The 22859-nt window shown below is 43.4% G+C and overlaps 1 protein-coding gene across 7 annotated transcripts in view; it reads right to left on the bottom strand.

Moving 5' to 3' along the window:
- Positions 1 to 5751: 5751 nt before the first annotated feature.
- The window catches only part of TNS3 (tensin 3), a 343445-nt gene continuing 326337 nt past the window's right edge, over positions 5752 to 22859 (bottom strand). For all 7 annotated transcript variants that reach the window (XM_029063073.2, XM_039911723.1, XM_029063070.2 and 4 more), the window contains 4 exons: positions 16347 to 16515; positions 13979 to 14047; positions 13848 to 13874; positions 5752 to 9038 (listed from right to left, as the gene is read on the bottom strand). In XM_029063073.2, coding sequence (XP_028918906.1) covers positions 8894 to 9038; positions 13848 to 13874; positions 13979 to 14047; positions 16347 to 16515 — 410 coding nt within the window. In that variant the 3' untranslated portion in view covers positions 5752 to 8893. The remainder of the gene's footprint in view (positions 9039 to 13847; positions 13875 to 13978; positions 14048 to 16346; positions 16516 to 22859) is intronic.

The raw sequence follows: 22859 nt of genomic DNA, 5'->3' as shown, positions 1-22859 counted from the left end.
CACAGGTAGAAAGAAATAATGTATAATAAAGGCATATAATAATAATAATAATGATGGCTTTTAAGCACTTACTACATATACATATTTATAGATACAGAAGTGCTACGAGGGTTGGGTGTGTGGACTCAAGCGCTAAGGTGGTGCAGAAGGGTTGAAGTGGGACTTTCAGAGAGGTGATAAGACCTAATTGGGGAAGGCCTTCTGGAGGAGCAGTGACCTTGCAAAGGGCCCTGATGATGGGAAGAGCAGTGGTCAATCAGTCGATCGTATTTACTGAGCGCTTATTGTGTGAAGAGCACTGTAATAATAATGTTGGTTTTTGTTAAGTGCTTACTATTTGTTGAGCACTGTTCTAAGCGCTGGGGTAGATACAGGGGAATCAGGTTGTCCCATATGAGGCTCACAGTCTTAATCCCCATTTTACAGATGAGGTAACTGAGGCACAGAGAAGTTAAGTGACTTGCCCACAGTCACACAGCTGACAAGTAGCAGAGCAGGGATTTGAACCCATGACCTCTGACTCCCAAGGCCGTGCTCTTTCCACTGAGCCAAGCTGCTTCTCTGAACAAAACACTTGGGAAAGGACACTACAACAGGACACATTTCCTGCCCACACGAGCTTACAGTCTAGAACGGCCTGCCAAATGGAAAAAGAGAGGGACTTCCAGGCTGCGTAAGGGTGTGAGCAAAATTTGGTTCCAGAAAGGTTGAGAATAAGGCATGGCAAGTGGGTTGGCTTGCAAGGACTGAAAGATGTGGGGCTGCTGTGTAGCGGGAGAAGAGAATGGATAAGTAAAAGTGATAGTGAGTTGATGAAGTGCTTTCAATCTGATGGCCAGGAACTTCTGCTTGATGAAGAGAGGAATGGGCAGCCGCTGGAGCTTTCTGAGGAATTGGGAGAAGTGTGCTGAATAAATTCCAGAGATAATGATATGGACTGCAGAGGGAAGTTGAACTGAAGGAGGAAAATACTGGAGGCAGAAGGTCATTGAGCAAGTTAATATAGTAATCAAGATGGGATATACGACAGGGGCCTTGATGAGCATGGTGGTGATTTGGATGGAGAGGATTCTGGTAATACTGGGGTGATAAAGAACAGACAAGATTTGGTAAAGCCTGAATTTGGGGGTTGAAGGAGGAAGAAGAAATCAAGGATAATGTCAGGTTTCTAGGAAGCAGCCTGGCCTAATGGAAAGAATTCAAGACTGGGAGGCTGTAGACCTGGCTTCCCATCCCAACTCTGCTTCTTGCCTACTCTGTGACCTTGGGCAGGTCATCTAACTTCTTGGTGCCTCAGTTTCCTCATCGTTAAAATGTGGATTAAATACCTGTTCTCCCTCCCTCTTAAATGGTGAGCCCCATGTGTGACAGGGTCTGTGAATGACCCGATTATCTTGTATCTACCCCAGAATTTAGCACAATGCTTGCAACAGAGCTTGGAGCAAAGTAAGACTTCACAAGTATCATAATTATCATTATTCAGTATTTCCATATCCATCTTTGCTGGTGGGACATAAGGTCCCGTCTGGTGGGGAATGTGTTTCTACTGTTTTTCCCAAGTGCTCGGAGAAGTCCGTTCCAAGCAGTTGGCTTTCAATAAATAGCAGCACTACGACTATGAATATAACTACTTTTACTGTTACTGAATCCCCAAGGAGCTGAAGTTCTTGAAGGAAGTGGAGAGATGAAAAAATCTGTCATCTTGCAAGGACTTCTGGCAGATAGGAAAGTGGGAGTTGGAGAGGGGTGAGGAGCAGGAAGGTGAGGAGATGAAGCCCTTAGTCATCATATGAATTGGGGTTAGGTGGCTTGAAATCAGACTTCTGCTCATTTGTTACACGTGATCAAGCAATATTAGCTGCTTCGTGCACTACCTAGCTCCAGCTGGTCCTTAAAACTCCTAGGGTGTCTGAGAGTTATGAAGTTGAGCAGATCCTAGCTTACTGGAGAGGTGTCTGCTGTGGAATTAGAAAGGGAAGGGAAGGGGCGAGAGCTCTCTGAAACAGCGGCAGTCAGCTGGAAGGACCCCAAATAATCCCCTTGACGCTGTTGGGTGGAAGGGTGACTATAGGTGATGATCAAGAATTGAGGGAGGAGTGCTTAGGGATATACTTTATTAATTATTAGGCAATGTCTCTGCCCTGTGCAGGGAAAGTCTGGGGGTTTTAGACTCTGCTGTAAGTTTTAAAAATGATGAAAAACCAGAAGGCTGGGGGAAGGGGCTCTTCACTGCCTCCCGACGCCTCCTTACCCATTTTGTTGTTGCCCCCATTGTCTAAGTGGTCGGGGGGAGGAGGGTGTACGGAGGCGAGGGGAAATTCTGAAGTACGTGGAGACAAACGATCAGATTTTTAGAGAGTGAGGAAACCAGCCGCTCGCTACTGGACACTGGGCTTGAGGTCCAGTAGCTCAGGGCCCAGCGCCTTGGGGTGGAATAAAATGGGAGCGATGGGGCTGAGACTGTTGGCGATCGAAAGGTCAGCGGACAGCTGAGCCCGCCATTGGGTTGGGTGGTGTCCTCACCACCACCTCTCACCTGGAGCCCAGCTGGAGTGGGGCTGCATCATCCAGCATCCTACGCGGGCTCAGGGCTCAAAATTCTCATGGATGTCCGGAGAGAAAAGAGACAAAAATGAAGAAATCTAGGATTTCCCTTGGAAGACTCATGTGGATGTTGAGACTCAACATGATGCCAGCTTGAATGGGATATCTACAGAACAATACTAGTATGCAGCCTATGGCAGAAAGAGGTAAAGAGACATACTCAGGCATCGATCTTCCTCTACAGCAGTTTTTTAATGGTAACTAAGTTAAGCACTTAGTCTGTATCAAGCATTGTTCTAAGCGCTAGGCCATCCTGCTTCTCTAAACTTTTTAAACTCTGTTGCTTTCCCTACTTGCAATTTCTTTTAGGTCTATCTCCCCTGGTAGCGTCCTGAGTTCCTCAAGGTTACCAACTCTGTTTTAATCTTCACTGGGTTAGTAAAATGCGCTAAACCCTCTAGATGTAAGCTCGCTGTGGGCAGGGAATGTTATTCATACTCTCCCAAGTGCTTAGTACAGGGCTCTGCACACAGTAAGTGTTCAATAAATACAATTGAATGAATATTACTACTATTATTCCTATGAACTATTATTCCTGCTGTTCCTACTACTTACAATTACTGCTTTCTGCAGCTGATATTGATACTGTTATTGGGGAAAATATCTCATTCTCAATCTTCGATACTGAGAAATTAAATATTTCTTGTCAGAGCATTACCCTCTGGGGACTGACAAACCAAGTTAGTTTCATTTCCAATCTATTTTTACTAATGCAATCATTCTGCTCACCTGGCATTTTATCAGTTTTATGCTGACTTTGAACAAGGGATAGAGAGCTCTCGGTAAAATTGATTTCAGGCCTTCAGTTGCAGCAATGTAAATCTTTACCTAGTTGCCCTGGGTGTTTAAACAAGCTGTGTGATTCACATAAAATGCAAATGTTCCAGCTTAAGGTGACTATAACACAATCTTAATGGTCTTGGCCCATTATAGTGCATTTTACTAGTTTTCCAGAAATGTTCATCTGGAAAATATTTCCACAAGTCAGAATGAGAATGTTTCATTCGCTTTTAATATGATGCAATAAATTGCCCTTATTTTTCCAAACATTTGAATGGTTCTAGGTATAACAGGACACACCTGGTGAACTCTAGTTGTAAACTGACCATATGGTCTCAGTCTGGGCAGGGTCGTAGGCCTTGAAATTTGTAGGCTTGTACGAGCAAACAGAATAATTTAGAAAAATAGTGTTTCTTTATGCATATCTTCGAAGCAAGTGTCTGTTGACTGGTTTGAGTTCCATTACTGCTGGTTTTCTCCTTGGGCAGGAGAGGAAGGGAGAAAGTGGAGGTGTGTGTCTCTTCTCTCAAGGCTTTTCTCCCGAATGGGCTTCTAGATTCTTCATTAGCCCTCAAATTATTCTCTGCACCTCTTTTTTTCACCTACATATGTAGAGATAATTTCGAAAGCAGGGACCAATATGAAAGGATTATTCATCTGTAATAGAAATTCACTGGAGAAAGAGGGCAAAGTGGATTACAGAGAATGGTCAGATGAGATCAACCCACTGGTCCAGATAGGATGCAACACCTTCAATTGATTAAGGGATCAATCAATCAATAATATTTATTGAGCACATGCAGCATGGTACAGTGGGAGAGGTGCAGTCCTGAAACTTGGAAGTCCCGGCTTCTTGTTTGGCTCTGACACCTGTTCCCTGTGTGGCCTTGGGCATGTCTCAGTTTCCCAGGCTGTAAATTGTGGATAATAATGCCTGAACCCTACCTCACATCTTTTCATCTTTTCAATCGCATCCCCAATTCAAGTATTATTTGTTAGCAGACATGGGTAATCAGAGTTTTATAGCTCTTCAAAGTACTCAGGCAGAGTCCCCTTGAGGGCCCAGATTCCAAATCTCTTTTATTCTTTTTGACTGTCTGGTCTGGAAAAGGGCTGCTAAAGCTTCTCACTCTAAGCATTTCAGTAAGATGCCTCTTTACCCAACATTGACATTTGTCAATACAAATTGCTACATTATTATTATTAAGTCTGCCACTAGCAGAAAGTCTTCTATTCTTGCCAGTAAAGTTACTCTTTTACTGGGTGACGTTCAAAAACACGAATACAAAGCACTGAATGGTTCAGTGCAAGACGGCTGGTTTGCAATGTGCACATCTGTTTCTTCCCACGTCAATTTGCTTTGTGCCAATTTGTGGATCATGCTAAACCAGAACAGATTCATGTTATGAGGAGGGCAATTCCCTAAAACTTTTACTGTGCTATACCTTAACTGTAAAGTGAAAATCCCTATTTAAGCAGACCTGCACAAACCAGTGTTCTCGTAGCTTCTTCGATAATTGTCATGTCGGCAAACCAGGGAAGAATACGTGTTGAGACTTTTTGGCCTTCCACTTCACATCTGAAGTAAAAGCCAGAGAAGTTGTCGATGATAACCCAAGTCACATGTAGAATCAGGGATGAAACCCCATTCCTTTAAGCCCTACCGACACCTCCACCTGAGAGCTAACTCAAAGATCTGCAGATCCAATGTACCCCATACTGAAATAATCATTTCTCAAGAAGAAGCAGTGTTGCCCAGTGGAAAGAACACAGACCCGGGAGTCAGAGGACCTGGGTTCCAATCCCAGCTCGGCCACTCACCTGCTGTGTGATCTTAAGCAAGATCATACTTAACTTCTCTGAGACTCAGTTCCCCCATCTGCAGAATGGGGATAGAATAACCTGTTCTCCCTCCTACTTCTACCGTGAGCCCCACGTGGGACCTGGTTATCATGTATCTACCCCAGGGCCTAGCACAGACTTTGGCATGTAGTAAGCACTTCTCGAATACAACAATTATTAATTACTAAGGGGTAATGACAACTGCAATTCTCAGTCTTCTAGAGACCTAAGGCAGCTGCTAGATTCCACAATATGCCCATAAAACATTTGCTTCCCGGAAGCACTCAATCCAACACAGAAGAGCATACTTTAACTTACCCACTGCCTTGGCTTCGTTAATACACCTCCTCTCAACTTCTCCTAAAAGCAACAGAGCCCTTGATCCTGATCCTCACTGCTTCCCGATTCAGAGCTCATGAAGAACATAACTACACCTCAGAATTCTGTATCATTCGAGCGTTCTACGGCCTAAAACCTCAAAAGAAACAATTCGGCCTCGGAACAGATTTTGAGGACACTGATAACTGAGATTTATCAAATTTGTAATTTTATTATAATCTGAATAGAGATGATATTTCAAGAGAAGAGAGAATGACTATACAAAGAATTTATAGAACATTCATTTACATACTGGATACATTTTTTTTTACAGTGTCAAGAAAAGGCAAAAATGTTCACTAAAAGTTAAGTAGATAAGGAAACGATAACATGTCAATGATATTGAGGGTACAACTGGAACCATCTGATATAAAAGCTTGGCTTTTACATTTCCATAGTGTAACACTGGAAGATTATAGCAGTACAATTAATAAGCAGATTAATAGGAGTCTAGCTAAATACACATGGCAATTAGCTACTGTGACCTTACTGGCATTTACTTCGAGTGACTGCATATACACACAAAACAACAACTTGTGAAGAAAAGTGCTGTGTTAACTATTTAACCAAGGTTCTTTCAGGAAACTAAAGTTATGTGAATATGATTTTTGGATATACCAAACATGTCATACTGTCCTTCTTCCATATGTACAATTCATTCTTTTTTGAAGCAAGGAGTAACATACCATATAATGTGTTAGAAGAACGTCTCAAGGAACAACGAACAACAGCCACCCTTTCTGTCTTAAGAGGGAGGGAGATCAGTGGTGTTTTATAGACTTCTAGCCATACTTCCTCCCAGAAACATTCCAGGGAGCATCTGGCTGGAAATCTGTGGCTTTCATGGTTTAATATGCATCTTTCTTACCAAGCATGGCCAAGGACAACATTGCCATTTCCAAAATAGAAATCTGTCCCGCCCCCCCCCCTTCTGAAAATATGACTGTCGACATGATTCTCAGGAAAACAACTAGCCTTGACCCTTTGTGGCTCCTAAATTAACCTATTTTTGCGTGAGCATGAACTTCCAGTTACCAACTTGCTTCATGCTTTGGCTTTAGTCAACCGGAAGTAGAGGCCTCACATCCACTCGAGGTGGAAATGCTGAAATGGCATGTGCACGTAACTGGATGTCAACGCTGTTTTGCAGGCATCAGGGTTATCTCACTGCCTTCTTTTTGGATGTCACCGAAACACTCGCCTATTAATAGACCTGACAGAATTGTGAAAGCATTTGGCCCCCAAATAAGGTGCTTGTCTTTGCTGCGTCAATAGGAGCGATGCTTTGGTGTTCCCAAGGTTTGGAAATGTACGCAATGCCCACTGTATTAAATCCCTTCCAAGACCAACTGTATTCAGTTCCAAATCTCCCCACTTCAGGTTCGAACAACATATCCAACACACCTATGGTCAGAACCCTCGACGGGTAGTGACAGCCTATGATTCTTGATTAAGATATACATCTCTGATTTTGCAGATAAGGAAAAATATAAAAATGAAGCAAAGCTCTATGGGGGGTGTTACTGGATCATTTGAAGACATTATTCCGGTTCTGAGCACCGTGGCATAGCGGGGAGGAAGTGTGATCTTTTAGTCTCACTGCCTTACTGATCCTGCTCTCCCCAGCCACAGTATCTCCCAGAGGGCCGGCACCATTTGCAATCTGAAATAATCTGACTGGGTTTGGTCCAACCAACCACAGATACAGTGGCTTGTAAATTATGTTGTAGGCAGCATCTGAACCAACTCAAAAGCACTACCCCCATCCAATCCAGGCAGTTCATGAAAGGAAGGAATTCAGCATTCAAAAAAGTCAGCGATTTGAAGGAAACTTCTCTTTCCCTATTCTTTGCCCCCCATCTCTTCCCTCGTCCCAACCCCTTCCCTCCCCCAACCACAAACGCCACAAGTCCTTTCCTCACAGCCTTCCGCTAAAAAACGAAGAGTACCACTTAGCAGCATGATAAAACAGAGATGCGTGAGAGATGCAGGTGAAAGGTGCCCTAGGTAAGCTTATTCTGTCACGAAAAATACTCATCGGGCAACACATGGCCTTTTGGGGAATCAAGGTGAACAAAACAGTTTCATTTCCCTTTTGGATACCTATTAGCTGAGGAAACCACAACGAAAGAAGCTATCCATTCAAACTATAAAAGTGTACATAATGAACAAAATAGTTTAAAAATAACTCACGAATATAAGCAAGAGGCTACCTCGGTCCAAACAATATTTCTTAGACACGGAACGGGGTGTAACTTTAACACCTCTTTGACGCTAGTCAAAGAGAAAGACCTTACGTGCCACTGCAAGGCACACGCAAGAAGCTATCTGAATCCAATGCTAAAAAATGCAAAGCTTGACAAGGGAACTAGAATAAGAACAGTCAGACAATAGAGCAAGAATCAATTTCCGCTATAAATAATCTCGCACTGGCAAAAATATAAATTATATAAAATCAATTTCTTTTGCTTTTCCCTCATTCTGACCCTCCTATTATTAAAACAGTTTCTTCCCTGCTCGACTCTTCATACACGGTAATAACAAAATGAGTGAAAATATCAGGCCTTCACTTTCCAGTCGGCTGCTTTGGAATCACCTTCCCCTTAAACTAGAACTGAATGGCCTCCACGTCCTCACGGGTGGTTTGGAGCACTCTTGAAATACCCAGATAAAACGCATCCCTTAAGCCCACTCCCTTCCCGGAGAATCAACCTGCGCTAACCTTCGTCAGACGTACATCTCCCTCTCCTTTCAACTTTGATCTTGGACAAGTAATGATGACGGGAAGAGCAAATGTTGTACAGAAAACACCAGGCTTTTAGACAGCCAAGGCCATAGCTACATTGGTGCTCGAACAGCAAGTATCCCGGCATGGTAAAGCAATGCACTTCTAGCGTATGAAAAAAAAGCGAAACCTAAAAAAAGCCATTTGCTATATTTAGTAACTGGTCGAATGTTCTTCCTTTTCTTTCCGAAATGCTGATGAAGATAAAGGAGGGAATATTAGTCTTTGAAGTTCATCTTTTAGCCAGTCCCCCACATTCTGCTTCCTTTCCATGTTATTTGTTCCCAGATGTGCAGGTGTTCTGGTAGGTGGGATGCTTCTTTTTAGACAAGCCAGTAGGCCTTGGAAATGGTTTACAGTTCGAAGGTCCTCATTTTCTCCTCGAGACTGCTGGAGGGGGTGGGTCATATCAATTGCTTATTCCAAGTACCTTGTCCCCCACCCTTCACGATCAAGTTCGAGGGTCTGTGATGGGCGCCGAATGGAGCTCGTGGGACGAGCCTGTCAGATTTTCTTCTGTGACCCAATCATGACCTTTGACACAAAGTTCACAATGGCACTGGCGGGCTGCTCTGGGTCATGCTCTGCAAACAGATGACACACGTTGTCCGTGAAGCTTCCTTGCTTCCTCGCCACAAACCCAAATACTCTGCAAGAAGCAATGAGAAGGCTGAGTTAACCGGAGCTCAACGACTTTAGAAGTGGCCTGGGCCAGCACTGGTTGAGTTGCATTAAAGCCTCTTGGGCTTTTGCCAGAGAGGAAAACGTCATCCCAAATAGAAGGCGAGTTCAATATGAATAAATGTACCCTGGCCCAGAACCCTATCTTGCACAGTAACTGAATTTCCCACACATCAGACCCATCCCACCAAGTATCTCCTGGACCTCATGGTGCAGCGTGGCCTAGTGGATAGAATACGGGCCTGGGAGTTGGAAGGACCTGGGTTCTAATCCCAGCTCTGTCACTTACCTGTGGCGTGACCTTGGGCAGGTCACTTCACTTCTCAGTGCCTCAGTTCCCTCATCTGTAAAACGGGGACTAAGAATGTGAGCCCCACATGGGACAGGGATGGTGTCCACATCCATTATCTTGCATCTACCCCAGCGTTTAGAACAGTGCCTACCACATGCCATAATTATTGATTATTATTATTATTATTAAGCAATCCTGGCTCTCCTATTTCAATACAAAACTCTGAGGTGGCTATTTATATCCAATTAATATGTGCTTGTTGATCATTACTTTGCATTTCCATGTGTCTATTATAAAATCACCCTCCTCACAAGGCAGCACTCATTGACTCAGTCTGCAACATGTCTGGAAGACATTTTCCGGGAGAAAAGGCTGCTTAGGCCCCGTGTACGCCAGAGGCAAGCCAGATATTAAACATCAACCTAATGTTTGTAAGACTGTGTTGTGGAGACCAAATGGCTGTTTTGAGGCTGCCAACAACTCTTTCTATCTATATCAACCCTTGCTGGCAGAGAACATTCCCGATTTTCCCAGCTCCCACCTGGATGCCTCTCAAAAAGGCCTCAGAGCAGGCACTGAGCCAAACAAGATGAGACGTAGTGTGGGAGATTCACGTGTAGAGTAGTTGTATTAGTAATAATAATAATATAAATGATGCCTATAGCATGGCAGTGTTGTAGGCACCTGATGAAGTTACAGTCAGTCAGAGCCAGTACCTGTCCCACATGGGGTTCACGGTCTAAGGGTGGGGAGAGAAGGTCTTGGGTTCTAATCCTGGTTCCTTCGCTTGTCTGCTGTGGGACTTTGGATGAGTCACTGCACTTCTCTGTGCCTCGGTTACCTCATCTTTAAAAAGGGGATTGAGACTGTGAGCTCCACATGGGACAGAGACTGTGACCAATCCATTTTGCTTGTATCCACTCCAGGGCTTAGTACAGTGCCTGGCATATAGTAAGCACTTAACAAATACCACATTTATTATTATTATTATAACAGATAATTAATCCCCACTTTACCAATGACAGAACTGAGGCAGAGAGAAATCCCTGCAAGGGATTTGCCTAAGGTCACAGAACAGGCAGGTCACAGAGCTGGGATAAGAATCCAAGTCTCCTGACTTGCAGTCTTGTGCTCTTGAACTCTCTCCACTAGGCCACACTGCTTCCAGCTTGTGAATGTGTGTATACACGTCTATGTGTCATCAGTTGTCAATGAGGAAGAAACTCCAGTCTATCGGTGACGAGGAAACACACACAGCAAGAGTGCCCTATCTGCGTGAGCTTCATTAATATTTTCCACCCTATTCGACTGAATTTTGACAAAAGAGTACAAATAGAAGAGCTCCCTCTAGTTAGCTGGATGCAGGATCGGAGAACATAGCGACCATCGGGCTTGGTGAAATCCATGAAATTGTTTGAATCTGCCATTATGCTTGTCTGAAGCAGCCACAGCAATTGAGTGTTACTGAAACACAATATGCCTATGCTGTAGCAACTGAGAGTAAAAATAAAATCTGGCATATCGAATCACAGCATCTAAGTAGGTTATAGCTAGTCTGTATACCTGAATTCCTGGTTTGAAAATTAGCCCTAAATCCTTAAACAATTGATCTGCAACTAGACAGCTGTTCTTCAAGATAAAAATTTTGTTTCCAAAGAATTATATTACCCCCCAAAAATCAATAAAAATTGAAAAACGATTTATGTATTGAAAAGAGATGTGAATAGCACATAGGCAATATTAAGGAACTATCGACAATCAAAACCACAATACCGAGGATCAAAATTCAGGGCTTATCTTCTCTTTCTTTACATTGGTTGCCTCAAATTACAAAAAAAAACCCTGTACAATCAGGGAAACTGCTTAAATGAATAGTCACGTTTAATTATTTTCTTGTAAAAGTTGAACCTATTATCTAGACTGGATTTTCTCAAATTAGACATTAGGAGGGATGTGCATATCCAAAATGAATTTACTTAGTCTGTCACTCCAATTCTCAGCGTCCTGGTTATAATCATTCCTCCTTGTAATAAAAGGCCCTCACCCCGACCTTTACATTCAGGGATCTTTGTGCTTCTGAGTGTCTTAGCAATTGAGACCCACATGAAATGGATCGACTGGAGTCTCCCACCGCACTAGTGAACCGAAGACAGTTACCTTACTATCTGAGCCAGGCCCGAGATACAACATCAAGTCGCTTTGCTCGGGATTAACAGATATGACTCCCTCTCCTCCCTTTTTGTGTTTCCAAACATTATTGTCATTTGAGGAAGGTAATCTTTTAGGTACACTGCACTTTCTCCATTTAACTCTCTCCAATCAATCAATCGGTAGTATTTACTGAACACATTCTCTGTGCAGGGCACTGTACTAAGCACTTGGGAGTGTGAACTAGAGTAGGCAGACATGACCCCTATACTCAAGAAGCTGCAAATCCATTCCAAATACACATGTGAACAACCTGACTCCATTCTATTTTTCAAAATGTCCTCAAATCTGTAATCATCGTGTTCTGAATTTGTTGTTTTTCGGCAAGCATTTTAATAGGCCAAACACAATCTTAGTTTTCACTTTCTGGATTATGGACAGAGGGAAAAATGAAACTTTCCCTAGTTCCCCGAAACACAAAAAGGGAGCAGAGGGAGTGGTCAAAATGTTCCTGGCCTTTGGCGATGACTACTTCTGGACTCAGCTATGCTATATTTTAGGAACCTCCCGGAAAGGACTATTTGTGGTAACCTGAGTCACAGCTGCAGATCATCAGAGTGGTTGATGGCTAAGAAAAAAAACGTGAAGGCATTGGTGGGGTCAGTGACCATAGGGGCCGCTTTAGACACAGTCGGGTAGCCGAACCAAAGGAATAACATCGACATCCAGACAACCCGACGTATGGCTGAAGTCGACTAAGGGTCTGAGGCACTCGGAACCCAACCATTTTCTGATCTCCCTTAAGTCAGCCTGGCCCAACTCATTGGACTCAATGATTCCATCAGGATACAAAAGAACACCACACCATCTCAACCACCCTCTACTCCCTGTGGGCTGCAACCTATGTCATGGTAATGGGAGGCAGGGTAATAATGTTAATGCTAATGACAACAATAATAATAGTGTTTTTTGTTAAGTGCTTACTATATTCATTCATTCACTCGTATTTATTGAGTGCTTACTGTGTGCAGAGCATTCTACGAAGCGCTTGGAAGGTCCAATTCAGCAATAAAGAGAGACAATCCCTGCCCACACCGGGCTATACCAACCACTGTACTAAGCGCTGAGGTAGGTACAAGATAATCAGGTCCCACCTGAGGTTTGCAGTCTAAGTATGAGAGAGAACAGAAGGGAGAACATTTCTTCTCCAATTCTCTCCTTGATCTCCTCCAGTCTGGCTTCCATCCCTTTCACTCCACAGAAACCACCCTCTCAACGGTCACCAACTATCTCCTTGCCAAATCCTTCTGCCTTTACTTCATCCTAATCCTCCAAACCCTGTCCCACCCCTGACTTTCCCATCACCGTAGACAGCACCTCCATCCTCCCTTTCTCACAAGCCCGTAACCTTGGTCTTATCCTTTACTCCTCTCTCTCATTCAACCCATATATTCAATCGATCACTAAATCCTGCCTATTCAACCTTTGGAACCTTCAGCCGGCATTAGAGCCCAGGACTCCTAACTCCCGGGCCTGTCCTTTTTCCACCTAGCCATACTTTTCTCAGGGAAAGAATAATAATAAAAATAATGATGATGGTATTTGTGAAGCGCTTACTACGTGCCAAGCACTGTTCTAAGCACTGGGGGAGATACAAGGTAATCAGGTTGTCCCACGTGGGGCTCACAGTCTTAATCCCCATTTTAAAGATGAGGTAGCTGAGGCGTGGAGAAGTGAAGTGACTTGCCCAAAGTCACACAGCTGACAATAGGGGAACCAGAATTAGAACCTATGACCCAGGACCTCTGACTCCCACGCCCGTGCTCTTTCCACTAAGACACAGAGTCAGGAGACTCGTATAATAATCCCGGCTCCATCCTTCGCCTGCTGCGTGACCTTGGGGCAAGTCACTTCTCTTCCCCGTGCCTCCGTTACCAGATCTGCAAAACAGAGTTAAAGTCCCTGTTGTTGCTCTCCAAACGAGAGCCCTCTGAAGAACAGGGGCTTTACCCAATCTATCGGCCCCAACGTTCAGGACGATGCTTGGTATATAGCAAGCGCTTCACAATAAACATCATCATTGTTCTGGTAATGCTGTCACTAGGCTGAAAGAGGTAAAGGGAGAAGGAAAGACATTTGAATAATCTGACCCTGATAAGACCAACTAGCATCGCCACCCAGGGTCAGGGGAGGGTGGATGGTGAAGAAATGTATGTGAGAAAGAAACAGAACATGTCTTTCGGTCAAGATGCAACCTGTCACCAAGTACTGTTCAATAAAATCCTTGCCCCCATTCTATGCGTCTGGAAGAAACTACTAGGAATAAGAGCAACTTACTTAGCAGAGGGGCCATCCTTGATCCACCTGGATGTGCAGAAAATGGGAAACAAAATATGTGTTAGTTATTTTTGCACTGCCTGCATATAATTTAAAAAATGCATATGTGATAACACTTCCAGTTGTCTTACTTCCTATCCTGTGGATCCAGAGCACAGAAAATGACAGTGTTGACTGGATAGTGTCTTCGGAAGAAGAGTCTGGTAAGAGGCAAGAAAAAATGAGAAACAAAAACAGTGTTTAGGCATTATCAGTATAAATCAAAGCTTCTCCAATTTCTCTTCTGCCTCCTCTAATACTTAATAATTTATTTTCATCTTCCTTAACGTTATTGCCGGATTGTACTTTCCAAGAGCTTAGTAGAGTGCTCTGCACACAGTCAGCACTCAATAAATACGACGGAATGAATGAATGCATATAGGTCTGCTTAATTCATTCATTTTGACCACCTTAGTTGGAAATATTTTTATGTTTGTCTCCCCTGTTTCTGTGAGGGCTCCTTTTGGGCAGGGAACCTGTTACTTCATTATTCTGTATTTTCCAAGCATCCAGTACAATGTTCTGCACTGCTATTATTACTGTCAGTCGCCCAATCGATGGTAATTATTGAGCCCTTACCATGTGCAGAGCACTGTACTGAAGTGCTTGGGAGAGTACAATACAATAGAGTTGGTAGATACGATTCAGGCAAGAAACAATCTACTACTATGAGTCCTACTGTTATTATTATAAGTTCTACTACTAAACCCATATCTGATCATTTTCAAGCCCTAAAAAGCACTGTTTGCATTTCATTTAAAGATTTGCCCCCCATTGCGCAGGTTGTATTTCAACTGGGAAACTATGAATGGACGGGCATGAATTTACAAATAGATTAAAAAACAGCTATATTCATTCATTTTTTTCATTCAATCGTATTTACTGAGCACTTACTGTGGGCAGTGCACTGTACTAAGCGATTGGAAAGTACAATTCGGCAACAGATAGAGACAATCTCCAGTCTCACAGTCTAGTAGGGGGAGACAGACAACAAAACAAGTAGACACGCATCATGGTATTAGGATAAGAGCTTTGAAACCCCACCAATAAATTATGGTCAACAGAACCGTTTATTCTGCTGTTCACAAATTCACAGTAATAATAATAATTATAATGGTATTTGTTAAGCACTTACTATGTGCCAGACACAGCTCTAAGCACTGGGGTGGATACAAGCAAATCGGGTTGGATGGAGTCTCTGTCCCACATGGGGCTCGCAGTCTCGACCCCCATTTTACAGATGAGGTAACTGAGGCACAGAGTGAAATGACTTGCCCAAGGTCACACAGCAGACAAGTGGTGGAGCTGGGAATAGAACCTATGATCGTCTGACTCTCAGGCCCGGGCTCTATCCACTATCCCATGCTCGGGAACAGGTGGATAATACCGTCTTCCCCAAACAGAAGTAAACCAAGAACGTATGCAGAGACTATAGTTAAGCCCTTGGTTTTAGGGTAAGGAGCTGGAACAAAAATTGAGGTTATTGTATAGCAAAATCACATCAGTTACCAACTCTGCAAGCAGCACCGGAAGACTACCGCTAATTCCCACGTGACCTTTTGAGGATATTTAGGGGTCGGGGAAGGGAGCGGAGGCAAACAGGTTAACCCCAAGAGTGGCTACACCAGAAATAATGGGATGGGGCTTAACCGTTGAGGTCAAGTTCCCTTCCGAAGGAAAACGACCGCGGAACGCTTCACAAATCAATCAACACACTTACTGAATGCCCACTGTGTGCAGAGCGCTGCAGTGAGCGCTTGGGAGAGTGTGTTTAAGGGCAGAAGACATGGTCCCTATTTTCAAGGAGTTTACAAAGGGGTCACAGGTATAAAATAATTTAGCCAAAGTAGAAAGAATCATCCAAATAGTAAAAGATGTACATCGATATGTGCAAAGTAGTCAGTCAGTCATATTTACTGAGTGCTTACTCTGTGCCGAGGACCGTACTAAACGCTTGGGAGAGTACAACAGCATGACAGCCACACTGCCAAAGAATGTGTGCCTTGGGGAAAAGGAAAATCCTTCCGGAAGAGGTGGGCTTTCAGGAGGGTCTGGAAAACGGGGAAAGCTCTGGTCGGAAAGATTTCTAGGTGGGAGGAATTCCCATGCTGGAAGAGGAATGTGAATCAGGAGTTGGAGGTGTGAAGGTCTTAAATTAAGAACAGGATCTTGGGAGGAATGGAGAGTGAGAGCTGGGAAGAACGAGGTGAGGGACTGGGCCGGTAAGATGGAGAGAGCTGACGGGAGTGCCTTCAAACCATTCAATCAATTGTATTTACTGAGCGCTTACTGTGTGCAGAGCCCTGTACTAAGCGCTCGGGAGGGTACAGGTAGTTCCTGATGGATGGCGGGATGATCAGGTAACGTAAACCTAACCCTGAAACGCATCACTCCATAGTCTAAAGACAAATTCGCAATCATCTGCACTGTCCAGATGCTGAACCATGGCCAAGTACTTACTTCCGCTGATTGTCGGTTAGTGTAATTCCTTGGGCAGACACCTTGAAATGGACAACGGTAGAGATGGGAGGGGGGTCTTGCATCAGCGTGAGGCTGAGGGCTTTCTGGACTGCTTGAAAACCAGTGAGCGACTCCATTTCCACGGAATTTAAGTACCAAACATTGCAGGCTGTAGAGCAAAGACAGGAAATGTATGGGTTAGCTTTGGTTTAGGCTAAGGATGGCATCTGAATTACTTCTGCTCATTTTACCGTCTTACGCTTTTCACCCGTTGCTGTCAGAACGTGTTTTTTCTACTGAGCCATCTCTTCTTGGAAATGAAACTTGGAAGGATAAAAATGAGGCCGGTAAAGGTTCTAAACCTCCCTTTTACCTTGAGTAACTACCACTGTAACAGAAGCTTGGGGGATTATTTTGGGGGGGGGGGGGTGTGTGTGTGTGTGTGTGTGTGTGTGTGTGTGTGTGTGTGTGTGTGTGTGTGTGTGTGTGTGTGTGAGGCCAGCTCACAAATACTTTACAGTGCCAACTGGGGCTAAAGTTCACTAAATTGAACTAAGCCATTCACTTCTTTGGCAAAATATCAAGAATGTTCCCTCCTGAGAGGGAAATAAAGATTGTTTTGTGTAACCCTCTGCTTTATTTTCTCCTCATTTCTTTGGGTTTCAAATTTTCAGTTAGAGGTTTTCCCTTCTTCCATACAAATATCTGAATAATAGCAGATGAAATAATTCAGTTACTTATATTTTCTGCGTTCAGTTTATTTCCCAAAGAAGACACTGAATATACTATATGATAGTTGTCCATAATTTTACTTATTTGAAGCAGATCCGTTTCTTAGTTCTTTGGAAAACATTAGCCTACTTAGAGTTTCACAATTCTGCTACCAAACACACACATATAGAACAGAACACACACACAGAGAAACGATTAGAAGAGGAAGGAAATACTGCACATATTTCCCTGATGCAAATTATAGCCTAATCACCCCCAAAATCACAACTCATCCCAAGTGGAAATTTTGCTGGTCAAAATCTTCCTTTTCCTAATAATGCTGGTGTGAATTAATTCCTTGCCCGGTACTTTAATTACTTCCTAAAGTCTAAATGCCAAAGAGGTTTCAGACTTTAAGGAGTCATAGAATGATGAAAGCTTTGTGTTTGCTTTGCATACCCAGTAGAAGCAGAGTTCTACAGGAAGGGAAGAAGTAAAATAGGGGTGTGGGGGGGACGGGGGGAGGTTGTGTGTGTGTTTGTTTACATCACCTCAAATTTTTGTCAATCTTATCACTAGAGGGAACCTAGCAACACTTGTAATAATAGCATAAGGTCTCTTGGTACTTAGCAGTCAAAAAAAGTTACTGAGAACAGTCAGAGTGGAAATCCTGTGAGGAAAGGTGATCACCTTGTATCTTCCCCAGTGCTTAGAAGAGTGCTTGTCTTAATCTGACGTTTTGCAAATGAGGTAACTGAGGCACAGAGAAGTGAAGTGACTTGCCCAAGGTCACAAAGCAGTCAAGGGCGAACTCAGGATTAGAACCCATGACCCCTGATTCCCAGGCCCATGCTCTTTCTACTAGGCCATGCTGCTTCTCTAAGAGGCCTTCTCTCCCTAAGCTTTCATTTCCTTTCTGAATTGGCTATTCACTCCTGGGACCCTTAAGAACTTGATTTCCAACCCTCCCTATAAGCCCTTGATAATCACCCTGCCCTCAGACCCACAGCACTTGTGTGCACAGCCTTACATTCCGCCATTTCCTCATCCGTAATCAATCAATCAAATCCATGGTACTTATTGAACCCTTACTCTATGCTGGGCTTTGTACTAAGCGTTTCAAAGAGTACAATACCATGGCGGTGGTAGATATTACCCTTGCCCATGAGGAGTTTACAGTCTTTTGTTCCCCATCTAGACTCCATCTAGACCCCATCCATCCCTTAAGGGAAGGGATCATGTCTTAGCACAGTGCTCTGCACACTGTAAGTGCTCAATAAATACCACTGACTGACTGTGGCATTTCAGTAGAATTTATCACGACCTTCTAGAGCAGCAGCACGGGAAGGGAATTATTTAGGGAGATCTTGCTAAAACTATGTAGAAAGTAAAAAAAAAAAACCAGTATTGAATTTTCTCATAAGATCTTCTGTCTGAGACACTATATAACTGATCTTGTCCTCTTCCTTAAAATGAGGATTAAGACATGGACTGTGTCCAACCCAATTGGCTTGGACAGCAAGCCAAGGCCAGTGCTTAGTTCAGTGACCAACCTGCAGTAAGCATTTAATAAATACCATTAGAAGAAGAAAAAAAAACCTGATCTGGATGTACACATTTGAAGTTCTTGGACTTAGGACAAAATAAGTTTCTGAAAACTGTGCCTAAATGAAAAGGGGGAGACAGACATTAATATAAATCAATAAATTACTGATTTGTACACAAGTGCTGTGGGGCTGAAGGAGGGGTGAATAGAGAGTACAAATTCAAGTGTAGGGGCGAAACAGAAAGGAGTGGCTGAAATGAGGAAATGAGGGCTTAGTCGGGGAAGGCCTCTTGAAGTAGATGCGCCTTTATTAAGGCTTTGCAGATGGGAGAGAGCAATTGTCTGTCGGATATGAAAAGGGAGGGTGGTCCAGTCCAGAGAAAGGCTGTGGGGGAGAAACAGGCAGGGAGATAGATGAGATCAAGTTACAGTGAATAGGTTGACATTAGAGGAATGAATTGTGCAGGCTAGGTTGTAGCAGGAATTCAGAGTTGTAAGGTAGGGAGGGGGCAAGGTGCTGAGTGCTTTAAATCAATCAATCCATCAATCGTATTTATTGAGCACTTACTGTGTGCAGGGCACTGTAATCTGTGTTTGGGAAAGTGCAGAACAACAGAGTTATTGGACATTTTCCCTGCCCACAACAAGCTTACAGTAATAAGAAAGGTTCTTTTTAATGCGGAGGTAGATGGGCAATGACTGGAGGCTCTGGGGGAGTGGGGCAAGATGGATTAAAAATGATCGGGGCAGTAGAGTTAAGTATGAACTAGAGCGGAAAGAGACAGAAAGCAGGGTGGTCAGCAAGGAAACTGATGCAGTAATCAAGGAGGGACAGGATGAGTGCTTAGACTAACGTGGATGGAGAGGAAAGGGTGGATGGATTTTAGTGATGCTTCGAAAGTTAAACCCACAGGATTTGGTGGCAGACTGAATAAGTGGGTTGACTCAGAGAAAGGAGTCAAGGGTAACACCAAGGTTACAAGCTAGTGACCTCTACAGTAACAGGAAAGTCAAGGGGAGGACAGGATTTGGGTGGGAAGATAAGGAGTTCTGTTTTGTACATGTTAAGCTCGAGGTGACGGGAGGACATCCGAAAAGAGATGTCTTGAAGACAGGAGGAAATGCGAGACAGCAGAAAGGGAGAGAGATCAGGGCTGGAGATGCCGATTTGGGAATCATCAGCACAGATATGAAAGATGAAGCCGTGAGGCCAAATGTCTTCTCCAAGGGAATGGGTGTAGATGGAAAATAGAAGGGGGCCCAGTATTGAACCTTGAGGGACTTCCAAAGTTACGGGGCGGGAAGCCGAGGAGAAGTCCTCCAAAGAAACTGAGAATGAACAGCCAGAGAGGTAAGGGGAGAACCAGGAAAGGACATTGTCGGTGAAGCCGAGGCTCGATAACGTTTCCAAGAGAAGGGGGTGGTCGACGGTGTCGAAGGGTGCTGAGAGGTCGAGGAGGATAAGGATGGAGTAGAGGTCACTGGAATTGACAACGAGAGTATCAATGGTGACCTCTGAGAAGGTGGTTTCTGTGGCTTGGAGGGGGTGGAAACGAGAAGGGATGGGGGTAAACAAGAGAATTGCAGGGGAGAACTGGAGACAGCACGTGTAGACAACTCACTCAAGGAGAATGGAGAGGAATGGCAGGAGAGAGATGGGGTGATAACGGGAGGGAGCCATGGGGTCAAGGGAGGGTTTTTTCAGGATAGAGACATGACAATGTTTGAAAACAGTGGAAAAAAGCCATTGGAGAGTGAACAGTTGAAGGTGGCTGTCAGGGAGGGAAGCAGGGAGGGCGCAAGTGCTTTGATAAGGTGCAAAAGGATGGGGTGAGATGCACAAGTGGAGTGGGCGGATTTGAGAGAAGGCAGGAGATCTCTTCCTGAGATACTGCTGGGAATAAATACATAAATATTGTGGGGAGAATACCAAATGCTCAAAAAGCCACCGATCCAAGTGTATAGATGATGCAGAAGGGATTGTGTTTTTCCCAGTGAATTCGGGAATCCATGTGATTGGCAGATGGCTATGTGGGATGTGGGGGACTATATGGAATCTCCACCCCTTACCCACCAACACCCTGTCAGGACTTTAAACTCCCTGAGATTATTCAATCAATCAATCATATTTATTGAGTGCTTTTTGCATGCAGAACACTGTACTAAATGTTTAGGAGAGTACAGAGTGGTAGACATATTTCCTGCCCACATGTTGTTTACAATCTAGAGGGCAGGATGTAGTCTGGATGGCTGGATGGTTTTAGAATGGACAAGGACAAGGAGGATGAAAAGGTTCAAACTTCCTCATGCCGATTATGTACCCATGCTAACTTCTGGTTTACTTGGGTCAGGCTGAGTGCTTCATGGATCCAGAAAATTTAGTTCCGTGGGCATGACACAATTCCACTTATACCTTTTTGGCTTTGAGTCTAAAATACAATTTTCTGTGAAAAATTTATTTTAAAATTGATGCCTGGCTCCATAAAGACATGGAAAGTGCATCGACTTTTAACTCTTCCTTTCCTTATCTATAAAATGGAGTTTTTCCCCTCCAATCAGTAGCACTCATCTACCACTTTTAGTTGACTTTTGATTCTTTAAAATTTGCTGCATCACATTTGATTATCTCATATTTAATTTTTTAGACTCTAGTTTCCACAGTTACAGTGCCAAATAATAGCCTTTGGGTAGATTTCATCTTTCACTGATCTAAATGGTAATGTTGTAAATTTCTAAGATTCAAACAATTCATGTTCAATTCATTGCTGGGCCTGGCTGATACTTGAGGCAAAGAGAAAGAACAGATTTGAAGGAATTATAAGAAAGGAAAAGAAAAGGAAATGGGTAAACTTTCGACGATGGTGGCTTGAAAACCTGTAGTGAGATGTGTTCAATCCTCGTTCTCAAACTTCTCCATGCCATAAGGCCACCTAAAGATTGTGCAACCCACGTGCAAAGAGGGACAGAAAGGAATCAATATAAAATAATATAAAAGAGAGTTAGGCAAAGATTTATGTTCATTTAGGTAGAGCAGGCATTCTCATTTTTCATGTTTCTTTCAAGAAAAGGACTTTGGTCTTGGCCCCAGGGCACCACTGCCCTACAGAAATTCCTAAACAAAAAATACATCTCACTCTTACACATGCCATGAGTCACCCAAATCGTCGGGACACTAAGTGTGTTGAAACACGATGCAAGTTTGTGAGGAAAGAGAAATGGACTAGACCCTCGTTTTATATAAGATGTGGGTGGTGTTCTAGAACCACTGTCTTTTCCCTTATAAGATTCCTTATTCTTGGCAAAGATAAGGGAAGGTCATTGGACTAGTGTTTTGTTTACCATATGGCTTAATTGTGTAAACAAGAATCTGAGGAACACCCTCAGGAAATACAGTAGAGAGGAAAAATATTTTGATATGATCCGGGGAAATCAGTTTCAAACAGAAACTGGTGAGACACAGGAAGAGAAACAAATACAAACATGCCTCCTGGCATCCCTCTGTAACTTCAAAATGTATAATAATGATGATGATAATGGTATTTATTATGGGCGTACAAAATGCCGAGCCCCGTGCTAATGCCTAGTATAGATACAAGATAATGAGTTCAGATCCAAACCCTGGGGCTCACTAGGTTTCCACTGAGTCTAATTAACCTTGGTGGCATGCTTTCTGAAGGGGTTATTTGTAACATCATAAAATTATGCATCTTCATGCCATCCTCTCTGGCTGTATCTTTGATTCGTCCCTGCAGCCCCTAAAAACCCTAGCAGAGATTCTAGAGCTTGAACCTAACGAAACTTCATAGTAGGAATACTATTAAGTGCCTCTATTCGGTGCAGAGCACTACGTTAAGCACCGGGAGAGAATACACAGATGGATATTGGCCATGATTCATGTCCCTCAAGGGGGCTCCCAATCTTCATCTTGTTCATCTTCACCACGTTCCAGTCACCACAAGGGATGGATTTTTAGGCCACTCAGTATCACTCAGTAACAGGAAATACTAGTGTTTTATACTGCCGACTTGCTAGTAAGCTCCTCCGCTCAACTCGCATATTCCTCCTCAAATCTGACTTTCAATTCAAAAATTGGGGAATAACAACTGAGGGTTTCAAAGACCCAAGGCACCACTCTCAGGAATGGAGTTTGGAAAGACATAGTGACCGTCTGCCGTCTGCTAGCTGGTCAAAAGCAGCTGGGCCTCAATCTGGATGGAACAGCTGAAATAAAACTATTTAGCACGTTATCTCAGAAA

Source organism: Ornithorhynchus anatinus, chromosome 4 (genome assembly GCF_004115215.2).
Source record: "Ornithorhynchus anatinus isolate Pmale09 chromosome 4, mOrnAna1.pri.v4, whole genome shotgun sequence".
Taxonomy (NCBI): domain Eukaryota; kingdom Metazoa; phylum Chordata; class Mammalia; order Monotremata; family Ornithorhynchidae; genus Ornithorhynchus; species Ornithorhynchus anatinus.
Note: the sequence above shows the minus strand (reverse complement) of the source record. Positions and strands in the feature narration are given on the sequence as shown.